The following is a 23,998-nucleotide window of genomic DNA, read 5'->3' as shown; positions in this document are numbered from 1 at the left end:
TTGTGCAATAAAAATAACAACAATATCAGGGGCGCCTGGGTGGCTCAGTCGGTTGGGCTTCCGACTTCAGCTCAGGTCACGATCTCGAGTCCCGCCTCGGGCTCTGGGCTGATGGCTCGGAGCCTGGAGCCTGCTTCGGATTCTGTGTCTCCCTCTCTCTCTGCCCCTCCCCCGTTCATGCTCTGTCTCTCTCTGTCTCAAAAATAAATAAACGTTAAAAAAATTTTTTAAAAATAACAACAATATCAGTAATAAAAGCTAACACATATTGAGTACTTATGTGTGCTGAGACTGTTGTCAGTGCATTACATGTGGTAGGTCTTTGATTTCTCCCAACAACCCTGTAAACTGGGTACCATAACTGTCCCTTGATCAAGATGCAGAAGTAGAGGCACAGAGAGCTTGAAAAACACGTCCAGGTGGCAGTGAAGGAGGGTTGGCCTATGTAGGGATTGAACGCATCAATTTTGAGGTCAGACCATGAGGTGCTCCATGTTTGGCTTTGGACAAATTAATTAACACAAATGAGTTTTAGTTTTTCATCTTTAAAATAGGACTAATGATAGTTCCTCTGTCCCAAGAGTTGTGGTGAGGATCAAACATCATTCTGGCATTTGTACGCCTGGTACATAAATTCATCACCAAATGGTCTACTATGAGCATTACTTCCTAGGATCTTTTAAGTCTTTTTCACTCTAGCTGCTCCCCACCATTTTCCTCCCCACATGCCCATACCATCTAAAACCTGTGTGCGTGCACATGTGTGTGCATGCAGACGTGTGCACTCCTGGCCACTGGGGAAGAAGAAAGATGGGGAAATGGGGCAGCCACTCAGAACTCAGGCTTGTGCTGGGACTTACGCAATTGGCTGTGGCATCCCTGGGGTGTCCTCTGCCTGCCACTTTTTGTTTGCTGATTTATTTTGATTTGACACACCAGGGCAGATGGCTGCGGGGGAGGGGGTGGGTAAGAGTCAATATTTGGTGACATGGGAATAATGCATTTGCGAAATTAATCAGCCTTATCATTTTTGGCTAGTTGCCGTGGCTGTGGAAAATCATGTGTCTTGTATAAATCAGAGTAAAGGGATGGCAGCACTTCCCTGCTCCTTGTTTTTCTTTATTCAAGCCTCCTGCCAGCGTTCCTGCCCTCCCAGTCAAGGTCATGCTCTCAGGCACCTTAGGTACTGCCAGCGGTGAGAGGCTCACCAATGGCTCTGGGTGGTGGGCTGGACTTAGTGCCTTTCAGGGGTCATGTGCATTTTAAAAGGGCAGTGGTTCAAAAACCAGCAAACAGGTTTGGAAAATAATAGAATCACCAATGTTTTGTTTTGCCATAAAAGTGCAGTTAAAAAAAAACTAATATTTATAAAAGGGTATTTTAATACTGAGAGGTAGGAAGAACATAATTTCAGAATAGAGGATAGTTCTTGAAATAGAAGAAATTTAGTTTAATGAAAAAACTCTCCATCATCTTTATTTATCATTTCATTGATGACTAGCGAAAGCCTCCTAACAGACTAGCCATGTAAGTGTTCTTTGTATAATATGGAGGCAAGAAGACAGAACAACTGAAATAGAGCTTCATTTGGAATTCAAGAGGGTATGATGACTGGAGATGTGGGGGCAGAGGCATGCTACTCGGTTCCTCAGTATTCCCAATTATAAAATGGGTATATCGATTTCCACCTCACTTCATGAGGTGATTCTGAGGCTTAACTAGATAATTTAGGTAGAAACAAATGGCAATCTCTTACCATATTTGAGGGGCCCTTGGGGGGGCAGTGACAGAGGTGTCTTTCAGTGGTGTCCCTAGTGTCAGCTGCATAGAAGGTGCTCAATACAAGTCTAGTGAATGAATAATATACAACAGGTCAAAGGTCAAGGGAGTGGCTGCAAGAGCAGGGAGTCCAGACAAGACCCGAGGGGAGGGCACTCCCAGGACAAGGGGCTTAGCTATTCCTCCTTCCCCTTTCCAGGCTGGCCACTGCATTATTCTACTTATTCATAAAGACTAGATACAACACCCAACAAGACTCTTAAAACTCCAGTAAACTTCAGCTTGGAATCTAGTTAATTTTCTTTTCCTCCAAGAGAACCATTCAACTTGTGACTGTTCTTAATGTTTGTGACACACTGGGTTAGGGTATTGACTTTGGAGCTGGACTGCCTGGGTTCAAACACCACTTTGCCCACTTAGGAGCTGCATGCTCTTTGGCCAGTTTCTTAACCTCTCTGTGCCTCAGGCTCCATGTTTATAAATGGTAATAATACCAGAACACTCCTCATATGTGAGGATGACATGAGTTAGTACACACCAAGTTCTTAGCATTATGCCTGGCACAGTGTAGGCACTCAGTAAATGCTAGTCTGCTCTTATTAATGCTCAGTGAGATTCCCTCAAAGAATAGGGAGTAAAGGGGCACCTGGGTGGCTCAGTGGGTTAGGTGTCTGACTCTTGATCTCAAGGTCATGAGTTCAAGCCCCACACTTGGCTCCATGCTGGGTGTGGAGCCTAGTTAAAAAAAAAAAAGAATAGAGAGATAAATTATCTTTTCAGTGTCCAAGTAGATCTCAACAGTTTTATATTTTGTGTGTTTTTAAAATTTTTTTTAAGTTTATTATTTTGAGAGAGAGAGAGGGCAGGTAAGCAGGGAGGGGCAGAGAGAGGGAGAGAGAATCCCAAGCAGGCTCCACACTGTCAGCACAGAGCCCAACGCGGGGCTTGAACCCACGAACCTGTGAGATCGTGACCTGAGTCAAAATCAAGAGTCAGGTGCTTAACTGATTGAGCCACCCAGGCACCCCTAGATCCTAGCAGTTTGCATCAAAATTTGAGAGATGTGTGGCTTTCAAGACTCTGATAATTGACTATTTTGATTTAATATTTTAATGTGTTTAAAGATAGATGGTGTCAATCAAACACAAGGGCATAGTCACCATGGAAACTAAGAAAAAGGAGAGGCCCCAGGACAAAGGTGGGTAGTGCCCATCTGAGCTCTGTCTTGGTTGGTAGTGGTGCCTGGAGAATTAACCCTCATCTTTTAAGGGTTCCCAACGTACTGTTAAGTCAGACTCTAAAGTAGAGGTGGTTGCCCCAGGCAGTCTTAACAGCTGCCACCTTTCACCTGCCTAACTCCTCTCTGTCCTGACTCAGAGCCACAAAACACCTTTCCACAGCCAGTGGGCTTCCCTTCCAGATCCACCTTCAGGAAGAGAATGGCATCATGGCCATGTGACCATGATCAGTTGCTCTGTGTCTACTCAACACCAAAGGTCAGATCATAGACCACAGTCAGGTCATTAAGTGAATAACTGCCACACTGGAAACCTCTCAGAAGACAACTGTCAGCCTTTTTCTTGAATTTCTGTAGACAGAAGCCTTTCTCTGTCAGCTGACATAGAGACAAAGGGGTACCTCCCAAGTCCGGGAAGGGCCAGCAGCCAACGTGCTATGCATTGCTGACAAGGGACAGACATTGAACACCCTTGAACAAGATCAGACCCACCTGCAACAAAAGTCCCCAGGTAGCTTTTCCTTCTCTCAATGAACTCTGCTGCTGAGCCTGGCAGATGCTGCGTGAGACTCAAAGGGCCCTGTAAGAATTGATTCGGGAAGTGAAGTAAGCCACATCAAGCTTTCGATTGTCCTGGAACAACAGTGACCACAACCATGTCTTTGGCCCCAGCTGTGTCACTAAATAGAAGACAACCTTAGTGACAGGAATGTGGGCTGGATCACCTTGGAGCAGCTTTCAAAATGTCCTCAGTCCTGCTGCCACAACAAGGTCTTAGCAGTTGAGAAGGAGCAAAAGGAGTTAGAGAACTTTCTTCTCTTCCCCCCACCCTCCAGACTTCTCATGCTCCAAGCCACCACTTGTGCTGCCATTCCAGCACAAAGGAATGGCAAAAAATGCCATTCTTCCCTGTCTCTGACATGCACCCATCCTCCAAAACTCAACCTGAACAGCAGAGCTGAGGAGTTTAGAGGCCCTGGATCCATGGTTCTTGATGCCTTCACCAAGAAAATTCCTTCCATCGCTTTACTTCATGGGCCCTGTGTTTTGAAAGGTTTTCGTCTCCCAGATGAACAGCATTTAATAAGTAACAATAAAATAATTAACCCAAGACTTATATAATTGCCAACTGAACTTTCACTTGGCAAATAACCATGCTGAATTCATATAATTTCAGCCCCAAACAAAGAAATTTAATGTTTTTTGCAGTCTGGGGCAACCAGATCTCCAGTAAATGTACCTTCAGGTAGGCTGGCTTTCTGGCAAAAAATTGCCCAAGGCATCTCAATGACTGTTGTCTAGGCTCTCTGGAGGTCTGCAGGCCCTCTAATGGGGACCGTCAATCCAACCTCAAACTCCTAAATTCATGTATTTGTTATATTGGGACAAATGGACAGGTAGTTGACATTTATTGCATTTCTACCATGGACAGGACATTGGGCTAGGCCCTCCTACGTATGTGACCTCATTGAGAATTCACATCATCTTTATGAAATAGGTGGTGCTATCATATCATCCCATTTCACAGATGAGGAAACTGAGGTAAGGGTAAGGCCATACAAATAGTAAGTGGCAGAATTAGGACACTGACCTGGGGTTTTCTTGTTTTGTTTTGTTTTTTAATGTTTTTTCTTTATTTTTTGAGAGAGAGAGAGAGAGTGGGGGAGGGGCAGAGAGAGGGAAGAGAGGGAGACACAGAGTCTGAAGCAGGCTGCAGGCTCTGAGCTATCAGCACAGAGCCCTACGAGGGGCTTGAACCCATGAACTGCAAGATCACGACCTGAGCCGAAGTTAGACGCTTAACCAACTGAGTCACCCAGGCACCCCTTTTCTTGTTTTGTTTTAAAAATGTTATTCAAATATAATTTATAGACACTCACCCACTTAATGTGCACAATCCAGTGGTTTTCAGTATATTCACAGAGTTGTGTAATCATCAGTACATTTTTAAAAACTTTCATCACCCCATAAAGAAACCCTGTACCTATTAGCAGTCACTCCCCATTTCCCCTGCCTCCTCCTCCTGGCCCTAGGCAAACACTCATCTACTTTCTGTCTCTGTGGATGGACTTGCCTGTTCTGGACATGTCATAACAACTGACCCCGGGTTTTAGACTCTAAAATCCGCATACACCAAACTCTAGTTGAGGGATCAAGGGAGATTACAAATCCTTTTCATAATTTTATACACTATTTCTTCTTTAGCTTTGAAAGTACACAGAATGCTCGAATGGTATATCCTCCTTGTTCAAAGCCCACAAAAATGCAAATATTATTCCATATCCGAGTGAAAAATGGCATGCAATTTTTTAGCTGTCATATAAACGAATTTAAAAGGTTACACTTGCTATTCTGCCATACCAGTCTTCCAGGCAACCCTGGAGCACTCTGAGAGACAAGACCTCTCTGTTTGTGCCCTCTGTAAGCCCTCCTGTCATTTGGGTTTGAGCCAGGTCACCATGGCTGCCTTAAGATTCTCTAGTGTGTCTCCCTCTCTGGGTTCAGAGGGTCCTGGCCTGGGAGGTATGAAGTCCCCTTCTACCTGAGAGACCTTTCCGTGTGTGTCCCAGCTCTCCTGTTCCATTCTCCTTAACCTTCCCTTACCTGCAAATTGCTGTTGGCAACATGATTTATTCTCTTGCCATCGATGGTAGGGATGTTTAACACCCATGTCTAATTGTTTTCCATAGAGAATTCCCCTCTTGTCAGTTGCTCTGTCTCTCCGATTCAGGTTCTCTTTTCCCAGGTGATTAATTATTCCTGCTAGATTTGTCCTTTGGTATCTCTGGGGTCTGTTCTGAAAGTCTATCTTAAGTGCACATGTTTGGCTTGCACCTTGGGTATCAGTGAAAACTGCTCACATCCAGGTTATAGTGGGGTTTAGACAGGCATGAGGAGTTATCACCTCATTCATTGACTCATTCATTTTTTTTCATTGGCTTGTCTGGAGCACTGTCGTCTTATCAGGCACTGGGGTGTGTGGGATACGGCCCCTCCCCAGGCAGTGCTCTTTCCACCAGCCCTCCTTCTCATTTGAAGGACAAATGCATGGCGTATCAGATATGGGTCTGAGCTGGGCTTCACGAAGCTTTCAGATAATCATGGGGCCTCTCTCTGGAGGGTCATATTTGCTGAATATTTCAGGAGGGAATTTTTTTCTTAAATCAAGGACTGATTCACTACAGGGAAAATTAAAAATTAGCATGATTTTAAAAGATGAAATATGAGATTTCGAACACATTTTTGGGCTTGTGGGGACTTTCTTTGACTCCACCCTCCCCCATTGCCCCAACCCCACCCATCAGACCCATGCCTAAACCAGCTTCAGGTAGACATTCATACCTCTTTGCTGAGCATAAGGGTCTCTAGGTCCAGGGAGATGAAGGAACCTCTTGATTCTGCTTCTCTTACTATTCATTTTGGAAAATCTGTAGACAAATCTACAATACAGTGTTTTGAACAGTATCTTTTTCACTGGGTCTTTCTGTCAGGCATCTGTCTGTAACAGTGAAATCCCTCTTTTCTCTAACTAAGGAAATCTGTGCATTGTTGGGCTCTAATTTTATCTCTTTGTCATCTGGGCCCATCTTTCTTTTTTTAAGATTTTTTATTTGTAAATAATCTCTCCACCCAGCATGGAGCTCAAACTTGTAACCCCTAGATCAAGAGTTGCATGGTCTACTAACTGAGCCAGCCAGGCACCTCCCCACCCCCAGGCACATCTTGCTTAATAGAAGGCTCTGTCTTTATCTGTTTTTTTTTTTTTTTTTTTCTTTTAATGCTTATTTATTTATTTGAGAGAGAGAGCAGGGGACAGGCAGAGAGAGAGAGGGAGACAGAGAATCCCAGGCAGGCTCCACACTGTCAGTGCAGAGCCCAGCGTGGGGCTCGAACCCACAAACTGTGAGATCATGACCTGAACCCATATAAGAGTTGATCGGATTGCTTAACCGACGGAGCCACCCAGGCACCCCTGCCTTGTCTATTTCTAGCAAATCTGTCTTCCCCGAGGGGCTAGAGGATTTAAAACCAAACTCCCTCCTTTGTATTAAGAGGTCATTTGAGCCATTATGATACAGGTTTGAAAACCACTCTCATAAAAGGGTTCGTTCATAAGAGAAGTTTGATCAAGACTGTCTAGTTCGATGACTTTGGAGCTCTCTCCTCTCCATTTGAGCTCACTTTTAGCTTGATTCAGATCTGGACCATTGATTCTTTGAGTTTCAAGTGTAGAGTTTCACATTTCTTTTTAAGTGAATGGAATTCAATATGCCTTTTCAGTGAATTATTTTATGTGATCATAGAATAGATGACATCACTTCCTTTATAATTATTTTTATACATCTCTGCCTACTCAGCCTTACGATTAGGTACAAACCATAAAATGTTGGAGGTGGAAGGAGATTTAAGATCATCTAGATTTAATCTCTCACTTTACAGATAAGGAAACTGTGAGAAGTGAGGTGATTCAGAGTTACACAATTACAACAGATTAAGTTTCCTTATAATTTTCCTCTGCTATGTGAAAGTAGAGAGCCTTCCTATGAAATCTTTCATAAGCAGAAGTGGTGTAAAGCAAAAAAAAAAAAAAAAAAAATTACCATTAATTTACATGGAAAAATTGAGCATTCCCAGGCCTTAAAAATTAACCTCCTTTAGGCTTTTCTGATACTTTAGGACACATTTTGCTAAGGGAAGCACAAAATAACTGAGATAAAGCACAGATACTCCGCTTGACCCTGACATGCTGAGTGTAGTTCCCGGAGAAGGCGCTTGGTGGCGCCACTCTCTTTCTCTGCTCTAGCGCACCCTACCTCTGGAATGACACACTGCAAAACAAATACTAAACACTAATTTCGTTTCCCCCCTTTTCTGTAGAAACAAAAATCCCCTTTATATTTCTTTTGGTCAGCAAAAACAGGTACCAATGTTGGTTTTTCTTTAAAAAAAAATTTTTTTTAAATGCTTTTTATTTTTGAGACAGAGAGAGACAGAGCATGAACAGGGGAGGGGCAGAGAGAGAGGGAGACCACAGAATCTGAAGCAGACTCCAGGCTCTGAGCTGTCAGCACAGAGCCCAAAGCGGGGCTCGAACTCACGGACTGTGAGATCATGACCTGAGCTGAAGTCAGCTGCTTAACCGACTAAGCCACTCAGGCACCCCGTGTTGGTTTTTCTTTCTTTCTTTCTTTCTTTTTTTTAATATATGAAATTTATTGTCAAATTGGTTTCCATACAACACCCAGTGCTCATCCCAAAAGGTGCCCTCCTCAATACCCATCACCCACCCTCCCCTCCCTCCCACCCCCCATCAACCCTCAGTTTGTTCTCAGTTTTTAACAGTCTCTTATGCTTTGGTTCTCTCCCACTCTAACCTCTTTTTTTTTTTTTTCTTCCCCTCCCCCATGGGTTTCTGTTAAGTTTCTCAGGATCCACATAAGAGTGAAACCATATGGTATCTGTCTTTCTCTGTATGGCTTATTTCACTTAGCATCACACTCTCCAGTTCCATCCACATTGCTACAAATGGCCATATTTCATTCTTTCTCATTGCCAAGTAGTATTCCATTGTATATATAAACCACATCTTCTTTATCCATTCGTCAGTTGATGGACATTTAGGCCCTTTCCATAATTTGGCTATTGTTGAAAGTGCTGCTATAAACATTGGGGTACAAGTGCCCCTATGCATCAGTGCTCCTGTATCCCTTGGGTAAATTCCTAGCAGTGCTATTGCTGGGTCATAGGGTAGATCTATTCTTAATTTTCTGAGGAACCTCCACACTGCTTTCCAGAGCGGCTGCACCAATTTGCATTCCCACCAACAGTGCAAGAGGGTTCCCATTTCTCCACATCCTCTCCAGCATCTATAGTCTCCCGATTTCTTCATTTTGGCCACTCTGACTGGCGTGATGTGATATCTGAGTGTGGTTTTGATTTGTATTTCCCTGATAAGGAGCGACGTTGAACATCTTTTCATGTGCCTGTTGGCCATCCGGATGTCTTCTTTAGAGAAGTGTCTATTCATGTTTTCTGCCCATTTCCAGTGTTGGTTTTTCTTAAAAGCAAAGTGGTGCAATGTGAACTTTCCAAAAGTGGGGAATATCTGTAATTGTTTGATTAAAGCCGCACTTTGGAGCCACTTGTGTTGTAAGTTGGGGGAAAGTGTGAGGAGGAAGAGAAAGTTTGATATATCAAAGTCAATGACAGAAAGCAAATTGGAACATTGTGTGGCTGGTGGATGTCAGAATGGGGAACTGGAAGGTACCAGATAATCAAAACTAAAGATGGAGTGCAAACAGGAGATGGAGGTGAACAGTCAGCATGGGGAGTCACCAAGAGCTGGTCAAGTGTCATGGAGCAGAACTGTGAAAAGATCCTGGGGGATCCATAAGCTGTGTTCTTAACTGCATGGATTCCTCTCACGGGCTTGCCTCTTTTAAAAGTATGTTTTCTGTATTTTTTTTTTAATTTTGTAATTATATACATATATAATTAAGAAATCTGGGGCGCCTGGGTGGCTCAGTTGATTAAGTGTCCGACTTCGGCTCAGGTCATGATCTCATGGCTTGTGAGTTCAAGCCGCGCATCGGGCTCTGTGCTGACAGCTCAGAGCCTGAAGCCTGCTTCAGATTCTGTGTCTCCCTCTCTCTCTGCTCCTCCCCCACTCATGCTCTGTCTCTCTCCCCCTCAAAAGTAAATAAACAATTAAAAAAATTTAAAAAAAATCAAATAGTGCTAAAATGCTTATGATATAAAACAGTAGTTCCCTGCCCAACCCTACATCAGCTGCCAGTCTTTTGCCAAAGGGAACTGCTTTGAAATTTTATCTGGTTTTTCTGGGAGTTGCCTTCCCATGTTTAAAGAATAGGCATACGTTACAATTTTTAAATGTTACAAGAGATGAAGATTTAATATCTCCAACTTTCTTTCCACATCCTCTCCCCCAAATTTTATCATACTTTTAATTGTATCAGTAGTTAGTATTTGCATGATTATAGCTGCAAATACTCTTCACTGCAGGTTGCATCTTCTCGCCACGTGCTCCATCATGTAATCTATCATACCACCCTTTGCCTGGGTCCCCTTCTTTTCTGAATGCTCCTTCATACCTCCCTGCCTTTTCCTGCCCTAACTGTGGAATTGTGCCCCTCTAGGCCTGCCCCACAGGCATCAACCTGGCATCTTCTCTTATTGGCTTTTCTAGGTTGGATTTACTGTTTCCAGGTTGCCACGTCTTCCTCTTTCTTGGCTTACTTATTGGTCTTGCTGGTGCGTATCCTCTAGTCACTTTCTAAGAAAGAAAATTTCATTTTCTGAGTCGAATTCTGTCATCCCACTTGATTGACGGTCTGGATGTAGAAGCCTAGGTTGGAAATTTATTTTCTTTAAAGTTTTGAAGTTGTGGCTTCATTGTTTCCTTGCTTTTATGGTTGCTGTTGAGAAGACTAGCACCATTCTGATTCTCATTCTGTTGCAAGTTGTTCCCCTGGAAGATTCTGGAGTCATCTTTTTATCCTTGGTGTTCCAAATTTTCACAGTGTGGGAAGTCTTTTTCATTTGTTTGCTGATCGTTCAGAAGGTTAAGTGTCCTGACACCAGAGTCGGATGGCCTGGATTCAAAACCTGGCTCCAGCAGGTGCCAGCTATGGTGCGGTTAGGTTACCAGCCTTCTCTGTGCTAGTATCTTTGTAAAATCATGAAGAGCCTCATGATATTGCTGTGAGGATTAAAATAAATAACACACATGTAGTGTTTAGAGTAATCCTGGCACAAGGTGGCAACTCAGCACAAGTTTTTGCTGCATTGAAACAGTCACTGCCAGCATTCAGTTCTCTAGACTGCACAGGAAAGTGTGTCGTATTCTATTATGTATCTCCCCCAATAGGTCTAGCTGCCATTCACTGATGGCTGCATCCAGGAGGATCACTGGCACCACAGGCCAACATTCTTCAAGGCCTCACAGCGGAAGTTTTGATCATTGTTGACTTCTGTCTCTGTCAACACCAAGCCTTCAGTGGCAGCTGCTCGGATCCTTCCTGGCACTGACAGTCATGATTCAACAGGGATTCTCCTAATTCCTCATGCCACCTGTCTTTCGCCACCTGCCCTAGGAATTCCTTGTTCCCACTGAGGCATGAGACCCTGTGGGTCCGCTCAGCACCCACGTGTGCCTGCTAGCTTCCAGCTGAGACACTGCAGCAGACACGCAAGCATATGGGTGTGTCATTGGCTCACGCCCACCTGCCCAGCCACTATGTTGCTCCTGCCACTGCAGTGGGATCCCTTGGTGGCCTCTGGAAGCTGCCTCAAGGCCTCAAGAAGTGCAGGGGAGGGAGGGTAAAAATCCCATCTAACCAATGACAGTGGGAGGCAGGAGATCAGGTCTCCTACTTCCTCCTGTTTGGAAGGTGAGGAGGCCAAAAAGCAATCTTCTGTGTTTGTTACCCATCCATGGCCAGCCTCGGGGCACCTTCTCTTGTATTTGTTCCCCCTCCTTTCCTACCTTCCTCCTTCTTTTCCCTCCTTTCTTTCTTTCCTGCAATTGCACTTCCTGATGAAGAGTTAGCAAGTAAACTGGTGCCTTTCATAGGCAACCCAGACTAAGACACATTGATTTCAAGAGCACGGGCTCTGGAGCTGGACTCTGGGTTTGAATCCTAGTCCTGGCCCTGCTGACCACAAGGCACTGGACAGTTACTTAACCTCTCTTGTGCTTCAGTTTCCTCATCTCTATAATGGGATAATAACAGTAGCTACCTCACAGGGTTATTGGGAGGAGTAAATGAGTTAAAACTTATAAAACACATAACAAACGCCCAATTAATGTTAGCTATTGTGGTTCAGTTATGTGAATTTTTCAGTATCATTTTTTTGACAGTTCTTTTCTTGGTTCTCTGTTTTCTAAAGTATCTCTTAGGTCAATATTGGTCTTTCTGAATCAATTCTCTCTATGGCTTTTATATTTTCTGTCATATTATCCATGTCTTTATCTTCATGTCCTACTCTATGAGAGATACCATTTTCTTTATATTTTAAGCCTTCTATTGAGGTTTTATTTGGGAAACCAGATTAAAATTTCCAAGATTATTTTCTTCTGCTATTGTTTCACTTTGATCATATTTTCTTCTTTTGGGGAGATGTTAAAACAACAAAATTCAACCCTAGTAAATTTGAAGATCTAATTGGCTTTCTTAAGTGATTCATGAATGGATCAGCATCCTAGCCAGCAAGCTCAGAGATGCTCCCAGGAACTGCACAAATGCGAAGCTTTCACAGGAAAGAGGGTGGGACAAGAAGTTATTAGCAAAAGAAAAGAAAGGACTGTTTCAGTCTGTGTCACCTTTCCTTAGGGGAAAGGACTGGGGTCTCATTAGGTGGATTACCTCATCTTCCTTTGGGGGATGGAGAAGGCCCATGTGACAGATTACCTCATTGCTGCTGACCAGAAAATTCCTGACTGACCGGTTAAGACTGCATTTCTGGGGGAGGCTGAAACAGTAATTAGGTTAGTTATTAAGCCCCAGTTTGGTGACATGGCCTAGCATAAGTTATTATATTTGGGGGCTGATTTTTTTTTTAACAGGAGGAAGAGTATGTAATGTTTTCTTGTATATTTAAGGATCGAATTAGAAGTTTCAAAGGTTCCCCCCCCCCCCCCCCTATTTGACATTATTATTGATAGGGGAAACAAAGACAAATGAAAAATTAAATTTCCTTACTGCCTGCAGCCCACTGACAAGTCCTTGAAACAAGCAGACTGACATTCCTCTAGGAGCTCAGCTGCCTCGATGATGACACTTTGCTAGGGGCAAAAGAGAACCTTAGCTTAGCATTATCCCAACCTCCAGGATCCTGTAAGTCTACTTTAACATATAAAAATTCCTCTGGAAAGTTCCTTTATATCAACCCCCCCACCCACGATATATGTTGGCAATCATACTTCAAGCTTATGGCCCCCTGATATACATCTGAAGGGTCTCAGGACTGAGTTTTTACTAAACAATAATAAATGACCTTTTCCTAACAGCAGCTAGCCCCTCAAGGTCCTGGAAATTTTGCTTCCAAAATTCCTTATAGGTTTACGGTATCCCTAACCCCTTCCCTACCTGAAGGTTTATAAACAGTCACCCCCACCCTGTCACAACCCCAGTGCAGCTCTTTCTGCCCTTTGGTCCTGTCCCTGTGCTTTAATAAATCACCTTTTTGCACCAACAAGAATTCTTTCTTGGCTGTCAGCTCCAGACCCCCACCACTCCAAAACCACATCATTACCTATTCATATAGGTTTTTTTTTTTCCTGTCTATATTGGTCATTTTCAAAGAGGGGAGGGGAGATTTCCGGGAAGAGTGGGGAATTTCCTCCAATGATTGATGATCCTTGGTTGTCGGTTTATATTTAAGACTGTTGCATAAATAAACTGATTGGAAGTTCTGTGAGTTACGTTTGTGTATGGGGCAGAGGGGCACAGCGAGGGCAGCATGTGGGGGTCCTTCCCCTGAGGCTGTTCCCTTTCTCTGGGGAGGAAACTTCCCCTTGTCTGGGGTTGGGATGGGGCCTGCAGTCAGTGTCCAGGGCAGAGGAAGGCACCTGGGCCCCAGTCACTCCATCTGCAGACTTTCAATCACTCCTACTATTTTCAGTCCAGATGACTTGTACCTGCCGTTTCTAAGACTGATACCTTTCCCTTTCAGTTTCTGCACAGGTCCCCTTGCCAGGGCCACTCTGCCAGCTGCTGGCAAGGGCTAGGGGTTGTCATTTTCCAACCTTCGGTGACAAAGCCGGCTTCCATTCCTCTGGCATGCCTGGCCGCTCTGAACTGACGGTCCCCACAAGTTCCAAGAGCTTTCCATTCACCAGCTCCCCACTTTCTAGAAATCAGCTGCAGTCTCTTTCCTTTATGCCTTCCTGTTCTTTCATCCTTTCCCCTACCCCCTTTTCTTTCATTTGAATGGGTCTTTAATCAGAAGAACTCTGTCACCTCTTTTGAGAGGCCTGTCTTCCACCATTTAAAAGGGAACATTATATGCCCCAACATGACCAACGGAATAGTTTTCAGTGCCTGATCATTCACTGCAGCAGAAAGAAGGTGAGCCAAAAATGAAGCTTTTTGGAGGGGCTCTTGGGAGCTTCTGTTGTGGAATCCAACATTTCTTCTCCATAAGCCTGGGCTTGCTCACTGTTGGAGCTTCTCCTCCCCTTGGGTATGCTGATCCTTGTCCAACTTCCTGTTCCTTTGTCTTAGTGACAGCATTCCCCTCCCATCTCACCAGGTTTTGCTTTTTGTTCCCAGATGCAGCAAATACAATTCCAGTTAAACTTGAACTTCAGGTAAACAATGGATAGTACTTTTAGTCTAAGTCTGTCCTGTGCAATATTTGGGACATACTCATAACCACAGTATTTTTGTTGTTTATCTGATATTTAAATGTAACTGGGCATCCTGTATTTTATCTGGCAACTGTATCCAGGTGGCCTTTCTTTGATACTCAGAAGGTCAAGGTAGGCTTCACTCAGCAGTACAAAAGGGCTTTGTCTTCACACCATTTCTTGTCTTAAAGGGACCTACAGCTATTTACATAACATATGGCAGTCTCACACTCCGTGCAGTTGTAAATTAGAGCCTGCTTATTCATTGTCGAGTTAGGAACTCAACCATATTTCTCAGCTGTCTTCGCTTTCCCAACCTCAGATTTCATAAATAAATGTGTTGTTCTAATAGTGTTTGTGCCATTGTGTCGCCTTTGTTCATTGTCTGTACACACTTGGGGCCCCGGGGCGAGATGGCCCTGCCATCCTACTGTGACACTGCATCCACAGCCAGCATGTCTGGGTTATTCTTCGGAGAGTGTGAAGGTAATTCTTACCAAATCTCAGTTTTTAAGAACATTATTACCACATCCCGTGGGGTTCATCATTAACAGGTGCTGACAGGTGACAGGTGTCTGGAGAAGGATTTGTTAGTACTTTGTGCCCAAGGACACAAACTTGATGGAGGACACTTGTCCTACAGAAAAGCTAAATTATGATTGAACCAATTACACGAAAGAACACAGGAAATGAATAGAATGAATATAAACTCCTCGGGAAAGCAATTCACAAAATAACATTAATGTTTTCATCTAATCCCCATTGAATCATCCTCCTTTTTTAGGTCATTTCCTTAAAGATACTCTTCTTTTTAAGTTATAAACCTGTCTGCGTTATTTCACTCCCGATTCTCTGTCAAGAACTCCCCTAGGTACATTCCTGAGGAGATCCAAGGGGGTCAGCTATTAACAGAGCGGAGCTAAATATATCCCTTCTGGGAGCCTCCAGCGGTAACTCCAGAGTTGGCATCCTCTGTCAGCTGGAGTTGATTTCCTTCCTGCTTCCTTTCCAGCTGGCAGGGCTGCCTCATCAGGGGCCTCAAGGGTCAGCCTCAGAGGTTGGCATGATGAACTGAGAGACTTCTTTTTTTTGGGGGGGGTGGGGGTGGGGGAGAGCACAAGTGGGGGAGGGGCAGAGAGAGGGGCACAGAGGATCCGAAAAGGGCTCTGTGCTAACAGCAGACAGCCCAGGGTGGGGCTTGAACTCATGAACCACAAGATCATGACCTGAGCCGAAATCAGACACTCAACCCACTGAGCCACCCAGGTGCCTGGAACTGAGAGGCTTCTTAAAGGTTCTATTTACATGACGTGGTTGCCTCATTTGCTCTGCATTGCCACCACACCACACACATTTGTACTTCTCTATATATCCTGCCTTCATGTGAAACATAAAGCATACCCCTGACCTAGCAGCAAAGACTTATGCTAAAGGAGTGCTTTTATACAGAGGATTTGCGGGGTTCATCAAATGGTGGGGATATTTTGCCTCCCCACTCCCTCCCACCCCCATGGAAAGAAATGAAGGTCTTCAAGCAGAGAGTCTGAAATGGAAAGTTGGATATATATATTCTTGGTTTTCTTGGGACTAAGGGGGTTTTCCTGGGACAGTTTAGGACAAACCAGGACAGCTGGTCACTCTCCATCACCTTCCTCATCCACCCTTCACCATTTGTTCTTGGACTAGCTGAGAGAAGGAGAGGCAGGGAGATAGGTCACCGCCTAAAACTGAGCTTTGGGCCAAACAATCCAGAGGTGTAGGGGGTTTCCCATGAAAGCAACATAAGGAGGTGCCAATAATTTTTTTGGAAAGTATTTGTGAGAAAAGGAACCTTAAGAGATTAAAGGGGAAAATGTAATTGCACTTCTCATTTGTAAAACCCCTGTAAAGAGCTATTCAAAATGTTTGTTAATAGCTTGTTTGCATTTTTCTATTTTAGAAAATGTTTCTAGTAAATTAGAAATTGGAAATTTTGTGATTTTAAGTCTTAGGGCTTGAACCCAGAACCATAATCTGCAATTTTCACAAATTCTCTAACTACCCTTGCAGACTTTACAACCCGTGGCACTCTGCCTCCACCTGGTGGCAGTGTACGTAAATTAATCTTGGCCACCACTCCAACTTCCATTTTTTGTACATGCCGAGAGCCTTCCTTTTGAGGAATTGAATCTTAAAAACCAAATTATAAAGACACCAATTTGTCTCATATGATACAATTGTCCTTCCTGTTTGGAATGCAGGGTCAATGTTGAGCACACACTATGTTTTTCTATTTGCTTTATACCTCTTCCTGTGAAGTCCTATAAGCCCATGAAGCCTCATAAAATAATTGATTACCTTAATCTCTTAGAGAGCATAAGAATATTATAAGTTGACACTAGGAAGTGCATAATTTGTGAAACTATTATAAGTGTGTAGATCTTAAATTATAATAATCAAATAATACTTGTTAGAAATTAATTGATCAAACATGGGTCATCATAACCATTATCACACTGAGTTTGACAGTTCACATTGGGGGACTTGATTGTAATTGCTTTTGCACAGGTAAATCTCCCCCCCACCCCCCACTTTTTAATATTTTTCTCTTCTTATTTTGTTGCTTCTTCAGCATGTGAAATAATTGCTAGAGTTCATGGATTATTTTATCATTGGCATACTTTGCGGAAGCAGAAGACTCAAACCTCACTTGTGCATATTCCTCATTCTTTGCGGGAAGTCATTTCACTTCCCTAGGGCTGGGTTTCCAGGTGTGTAAGGTTGAGATGATAATTATGTATGTCATCAGCTTGGTGTAAAAGTCAAATACTCATGTGTGTGGGCATACACAGGTGCTCTGTTATCCAGATGTTAGTCTCAGGGGCTTATTATCACTTGTAAATTTAAAACAATGTTTCCAGATATTCCTTCCTAGCTCCTGGCCCCCTTTTGCTCTCTGTTTAGATCCCAGGACTGAGCCTCCCTGGAATATCGCCAGGAATCCTGACTCCCTCTCAGTGAGCTGGCCTTCATCCCTGCCAGCACCTCCCACAGGCCCCTCACACTCTCTGCTCATACCCCCCAGCCTCTCTGTCCCCCACACCAGATGAGAGTCACTTGTGCCTGAGGAGAAGGGGCACGGGGCCTGGACTGGGTGAGGAGTCTGTGGGGTGGGGGCCGCCATGGTGGGTGTGGGTGGCACCAGGGTTTGTTGCCACAGAAGGAGCAGCTAGAGCTAATGGAAATAGGGGAAGTACGGGGCATGGGGAAAAGAAAGGTGGTCCTCCCCCATCCCACCCTCCATCTAAGTCCTCTGACATGAGTAAAATAATTAAACTTTAGGTCTAATTTTAGGATCAATCTGTTCCAGAGAGAGGAGAATCCTGTATCTCCCTGCCCCTCTCCCCCATCACAAAAAATGGGGCGGGGACGCATAAACACTCTATCCTATCTTCTACCTGCTTGTGTGACTGATGTTCCTTCAGTAAGAGGCAGGCCTCTGGCTTCACTGAATGAAAGATGTGAGAAAGTGTTCTGGAAACGCAGAAGGACCAGGCTGGGGGTAGTTGAGTGGGGGTTGGGGGCTTGGGGGGCTGCAATAGGAAAAGAATCCCAGATGGTAAGGTTTGCACCCACTCCTGAGGAAGTAGATTTCAGTCAGTTGAAAAATGGAGTGTGAGAAAACATGGTCCTTTCCAAGAAAGGCAAATGCTATCCTGTCCATCTAAGCCTCCACCATTCCCTCTTCTGAGCTGTGTCTGGGCCCCTCTCCACATGTCACCCTAACCCACCCCCCTTTGCACAGAGGCACAGACAGTTGGCTTGTTTACTGGCAGGGCTCGTCCGGCAAGCACAGGATCGTGTGGCATGCATTTTTGGAGAACCACTTTGACGACATGCCTCATCTCACTAACCTGGTTTTATTTTTGCCTTCCTTTTGATTTCTTCATGAAATAGAAAAAAAAAACCACTCCAAAACCCTGTCAAATCTTTTTTTGAAATGAAGTTGAGGTTTCTGGCATTTGGGTCATTTTTATAAGCATTCAAACTCACTGCAGCTGGCAGGCTCTAAGTGCCTCCTGTAACTCTCTTCTGTGTAATGTAGCCATGTAGGGTTTACTTCTTGGCTTCTGTGCCATTCCCACCCTTGGTGATGCAGTTTCTGAAGGAGAAGGAGGAGGGGGACGGGGAGGGGGATGGGGAGTGGGAGGAGGAGGAGAAGAGAAGGGGAAGGAGAAGGAGACAGAGAAGGAAGGAGAAGCAACAACAGCATTTCCATCTGCAGATCCTCCTCCTGCTGCTGAGGCTCATGCTGTCTGGGCAAGAGCACATGTTGGGTTTCAAACCTTCTAGAATAAAGTGGCAGTCTGCCCTCTCCTGTCTGGAGTCTGAGGCCTAAACCCATGGAGGACCTGCTGGGGCCATGTTTGGAGAATGGTTCATCCTTTCATGGAAGCACAACCTGTGGCCAAACCTCGCTTTAGCACATCTGACATTGGAGAGGCAAGGCCCACCGCAAGCACCTGCCAGGTGTATGTCCAGACTCTCCAGGCTGTGGGGGGTGGGGGGCTACATTGGAGGAGCCAGAGCACCTGGGCCCTGTCTCCAGTGTGGCTGGCAGAAACATTCCTGAGTACAGTGTGCCTTCACAAAATATTTCACGTGAGGTTTACCCATTTAAAAAGCCTTTCTGTGTTTGTGAAACCATAAATGGGATACTGTCTACTAGCTCATGTAACACCTTTCATATAAAACCCAAAGGAAAATCTTTTGCAGGAGATTAATGCCAGAAAACATTTTGTCTCTCTAGATAAAATTCTGGTGTGAAAAAGAAAATTAAAACTATGTAATCCATTACATTTTCCTCCAAGTCCTGGGTGTCAGAAAGCTTAGAGTGAAAGTCATTGTCCAAATGTCCGCACTTGCTCAAGTCAGGTGGCTGAGACATATTTTCCTTCAGCTGTTTTTAAAATTACATGATCTGCTTATTTGTCCATTGACATATCTGTCCTTCCATCAACCTATTTTTTTTTTTTTGGATTGAGTTTTAATCTGTAAAAATGCTCAAGTCCTTGGCAGAAGCAGATATGAGGGTACAGACTAAACTTGCAACTAATTCCTCAAGATGTGGAAGAAATGGCCAATTCAGAATTGCAAAATTTCTTCACATAGTACATTCAAACATTTTTCAAGCATTACATGGTGAAGCTAGGAGACTCACAAATGTAGAATGGGACCAATTTTGATTTTTTTCCACAGAAGTGTTGCACTGGGTGAGTGAGGGGGTACAGTGTTGCAGGGCCAGCAGCAGTGGGGCATATCTGGGGTGGGGGAGTAAGGGTGCCGGCAGCCACATTCTAAGGGACTATTTCTGTTTGTGAGACCTTGACTGTCTTTTCCTGCTATAGTTCTAACCCACGCTCTTGGGGTTAGAAAAATTGGCTTTTCTACTACAAAGCTGTAATCATCAAGACAGTACAGTGTTGGCACAAAAACAGACACATAGACCAATGGATTAAAATACAGAACCCAGAATTGGACCCACAAATGTATGGCCAACTAATCTTTGACAGAGCAGGAAAGAGTATCCAATGGAAAAAAGACAGTGTCTTTAGCAAATGGTGCTGAGAGAACTGGACAACAACATGCAGAAGAATGAAACTGGACCACTTTCTCACACCATTCACAAAAATAAACTCAAAATTGATGAAGACCTTAATGTGAGACAGGAAACCATCGAAATCTTGGAGGAGAAAACAGGCAACGACCTCTTTGACCTCAGCTGCAGCAACTTCTTACTAGACATGTCTCCAAAGGCAAGGGAAATAAAAGGAAAAATGAACTTTGGGACCTCATCAAGATAAAAAAAACTTCTGCACTGCAAAGGAAATAATCAACAGAACTAAAAGGCAACCAATGGAATGGGACAATATATTTGCAAGTAACATATCAAATAAAGGGTTAGTATCCAAAATCTATAAAGAATTTACCAAATTCAACACCAAAAAACAAATAATCCAGCGAAGAAATGGGCAGAAGACATGAATAGTCACTTTTCCAAAGAAGACATCCAGATGGCCAACAGACACCTGAAAAGATGCTCCACGTCACTCATCAGGGAAATACAAATCAAAACCACACTGAGATACCTCACATAGGTCAGAGTGGCTAAAATTAACAACTCAGGAAATAACAGATGTTGGTGAGGATGTGGAGAAACAGGAACCCTCTTGCACTGTTGGTGGGAATGCAAACTGGTGTAGCTGCTCTGGAAAACAGTGTGGAGGTTCTTCAAAAAATTAAAAATAAAATTACCCTATGACCCAGCAATAGAACTACTAGGAATTTATTCAAAGGATACAGGAGTGCTGATTCATAGGGGCACACGTACCCCAATGTATATCGCAGCACTATCAACAATATTTTCCAAATTATGGAAAGAGCCCAAATGTCCATCAACTGATGAATGGATAAAGAAGATGTGGTTTATATATACAGTGGAATACCACTTGGCAATGAGAAATAATGAAATCTTGCCATTTGCAACAACGTGGATGTAACTGGAGGGTATTATGCTAAGTGAAATAAGTCAGTCAGAGAAAGACAAATATCATATGTTCTCATTCATATGTGGAATTTGAGAAACTTAACAGAAGACCATGGGGGAAGGAAAGGGGAAAAAATAGTTTCAAACAGAGAGGGAGGCAAACCATAAGAGACTCTTAAATACAGAGAACAAACTGAGGGTTGATGGAGGGTGTGGGGAGAGGGGAAAATGGGTGATGGGTATTGAGGAGGGCACTTGTTTGGATGAACGCTGGGTGTTGTATGTAAGTGATGAATCATGGGAATCTACTACCATAGCCAAGAGCACACTGTACACACTGTATGTTAGCTAACTTGACAATAAATTATATTTATAAACAAACAAACATTAAAAAAAACAAAAAAGAAAAGCTGGCTTTTTTGCTTCTAGCCAGTTTTGTGAGCTCCCTGGTATCTTGTCTGTAGATTTTCTTTCTCTTTAAATAAATCATATTGAGTTTCTATTGCTTGCAGCCAAGACTGCTGATGCCTCTCTTCCAAATTAAGTAGTTTAGTGATTTGCTTACTTAATCAGCATTCCCTAAGCAACACACCAATGTGAGGTAGGCATTATTTCTCTTCATCTTATGGATGTAGAAATCGAAGCTCATGAGATTTGTTTTGAAAATTAATATTATAATCTAGTGTTTGGTGGTTAAAGTGGCATTTTTCATTTCTTTATGATCTTCCTGTGGGCAGAAGTCAACATTTCACCTCAAACCCTGGAGAATTTTGAGGTCTCCTCACGAGGAAAATGCCTATGTGCAAGACTCCAGCAATGAGCCACCCAGTTGTAGTTGTGCCCATTGTCCAGAGGGAACCAGGGTTTGATGACCAGAAGACCCTTCATCTGTAAGAACTACAAAGATCCCATATGTGGGGTTTTTGGTGGGATCTTTCTTGACCAGCGCCACTGGGTGACTAAATGGGGGAGTGGGAGATGATTTTTCAAATGAATTCCACTGAAACAAAGCTCTTCTTCCTCTGGTATTCAAGGTTAGGCTTAACCTTTCTCCCTCTTCTGGGAAAAGAAAGAAAAGCAATATCATTTGCTTGTAAAAGATAAAACCTTTACTTCCCACAGTCCTGGGGGCAGGCAACTGGAGATTTGTGATTGTTTGATGAAACTATGTAGACAACCAAGTAAAGGCAGTTCTGCTAACTTGAAGGTCCCTCTTCTGAAGGGCATAGGCAATAAAAGTCCTCCTGGCTTTTGAAGCCTTCTTGATGAGTATGTAACAAAGGAAGTAGAGTGGGGAGACTGGATAGGAGAAACTGTTGGAAAACTGGTGGGAAACTGGTGGGAAAGGATAGCCTTTCTGGGAGAGAGACCAAAGCTTTTCTGGAATCATGTGAGTTGCTGGTAAGGGCAGGGGTGGACTGGGGAGGAGAAAATGTTCTCCGGCTACATTCTTCATTTTTAACAACCTGCAAATGAACTACAGAACATTGCAGAAACTCTTAACCTGACACCCCCTCTGCCTGTTGTTCTTGTGTTTTGCTATTTTCTAAGTCTACATTCTTTTGGCACTACAGCTATTTCCAGTTATCACCATCTCCACCTTTTGGGGAAGTAAGTTTGCTCCACTGACAGTCATGTCATTTTTCAGTTCCCACTGTGGAAAAGGTAAAGATAGAGCTGGCCTATGATGCGTAGGGACTCAGGCATCATCAGGTCCCTCTCTTGACCATTATGTATTGGCTTTATGTTTTCCTATTACAGATGAAATCTCTCTACTCAGCAGGGGATCTGGCTACCAGCAGCTGTAGGTTCTTACACTCAGAGCTTTGCTAACTTTTTCCCCCTAGTTCTAACTTTTTCAGCCCCCAGAAGGGACTCTAAGTGGCTTGGATCAGGTCATATGTTAATCCCAGGCCAATCATTGCAGCTAAAATAGCCACCTTAAAAGATAGCCACTCTGATTTGGGTCACATAATACAGTGTGGAATGGGATGGAGGGAAGGTCACTTCCCCCCCTTGCCTCAGTGTCCACAATTACAAAGTGGGGAAATTGGTTCGCTGGATCTCAAAGACAGTTTTCAATTTTAAAATATTCCATCATGGTGTCAGGTGCTTGCTGGCTCTTGCTTCCTGATGTCTCGTTTCATAAATATGCCTCTGAAAAGACCTGGAGATACATGAAAAAGAATGAGGAAGATATTTACAAATTGATTTGGAGTAGATTTCGGGACATATTGTTGAGTAAAAAAAGTGAGGTATGACAACGTATATTGTACAATATTCTTTGCCCAGAAAGATGGGAAAGTGTGTGTGTGTGTGTGTGTGTGTGTGTGTGCATGTGTGCACACGTGTGTTTTGCAAAAAGAAACACAGGCCACAGGAAGAATAAACCAGAACTGAAGTGGAGGGAATAGGTATGGGAGCATGTGAATGTCTTAGATACTTGAAAAAATAAATTGAAGGGGACAGAAAGAAGCAAACTCTAAATTGTAATACAGTTTAAAAAAATGAATCTAGCTGTATATAATATCAATAAAATAACCACACAGAGAAAAGAACTGATTTCATTGAGGAGGGCAACTGTTGGGATGAGCACTGGGTGTTGTATGGAAAACAATTTGATAATAAATAATATATATATGTATACATATATATAAAATAAATAATTTATAAATATTATAAATATGTAATATAATATATATAAATAAAAATTAAATAAATAAATAAATAAAATTTAAATAAAATAAAATAAATATGAATATATATATATATATATATATATATATATATATAAAAGAACTGATTCAAGTAAATTTTGATATGAGGGTCCTGGCTGACCATCCCTTAATAGGATGTATTCTAAGAATAAAAAGAATTCAATGGCATCCAAAACTTTAGTTTTGTATTTAAAAACTTTAGTTTTTAGTATTTATTGGGTATTAGGAATGTCAGCATTATAATTTTGAAACTATAAATAATATGGGAAAAAGGAAATAAGTAGACATAATAATATTATTAGGAATCAAAAGTTTACTATAAAATAAATGAAAATAGAAAATAAAAGAATTTTTAAAAACCTATATTC

General features: G+C 42.9%; 1 protein-coding gene across 3 annotated transcripts in view; it reads right to left on the bottom strand.

Annotated features, from left to right (window-relative positions):
- The window catches only part of AQP9 (aquaporin 9), a 117,961-nt gene that overhangs the window by 27,409 nt on the left and 66,554 nt on the right, over positions 1-23,998 (bottom strand). The window contains exon 6 of one of the 3 annotated variants that reach the window (XM_049613698.1): positions 13,333-23,080. The exons of 1 other annotated variant lie outside the window; for it this stretch is intronic. In XM_049613698.1, coding sequence (XP_049469655.1) covers positions 23,011-23,080 — 70 coding nt within the window. In that variant the 3' untranslated portion in view covers positions 13,333-23,010. Of the gene's footprint in view, positions 1-13,332; positions 23,081-23,998 lie in introns of those variants that run through there. One more of the 3 variants, XR_007453830.1, reaches the window with a different exon arrangement.

The sequence above is a fragment of the Panthera uncia genome (assembly GCF_023721935.1).
Source record: "Panthera uncia isolate 11264 chromosome B3 unlocalized genomic scaffold, Puncia_PCG_1.0 HiC_scaffold_1, whole genome shotgun sequence".
Classification (NCBI taxonomy): domain Eukaryota; kingdom Metazoa; phylum Chordata; class Mammalia; order Carnivora; family Felidae; genus Panthera; species Panthera uncia.
Note: the sequence above shows the minus strand (reverse complement) of the source record. Positions and strands in the feature narration are given on the sequence as shown.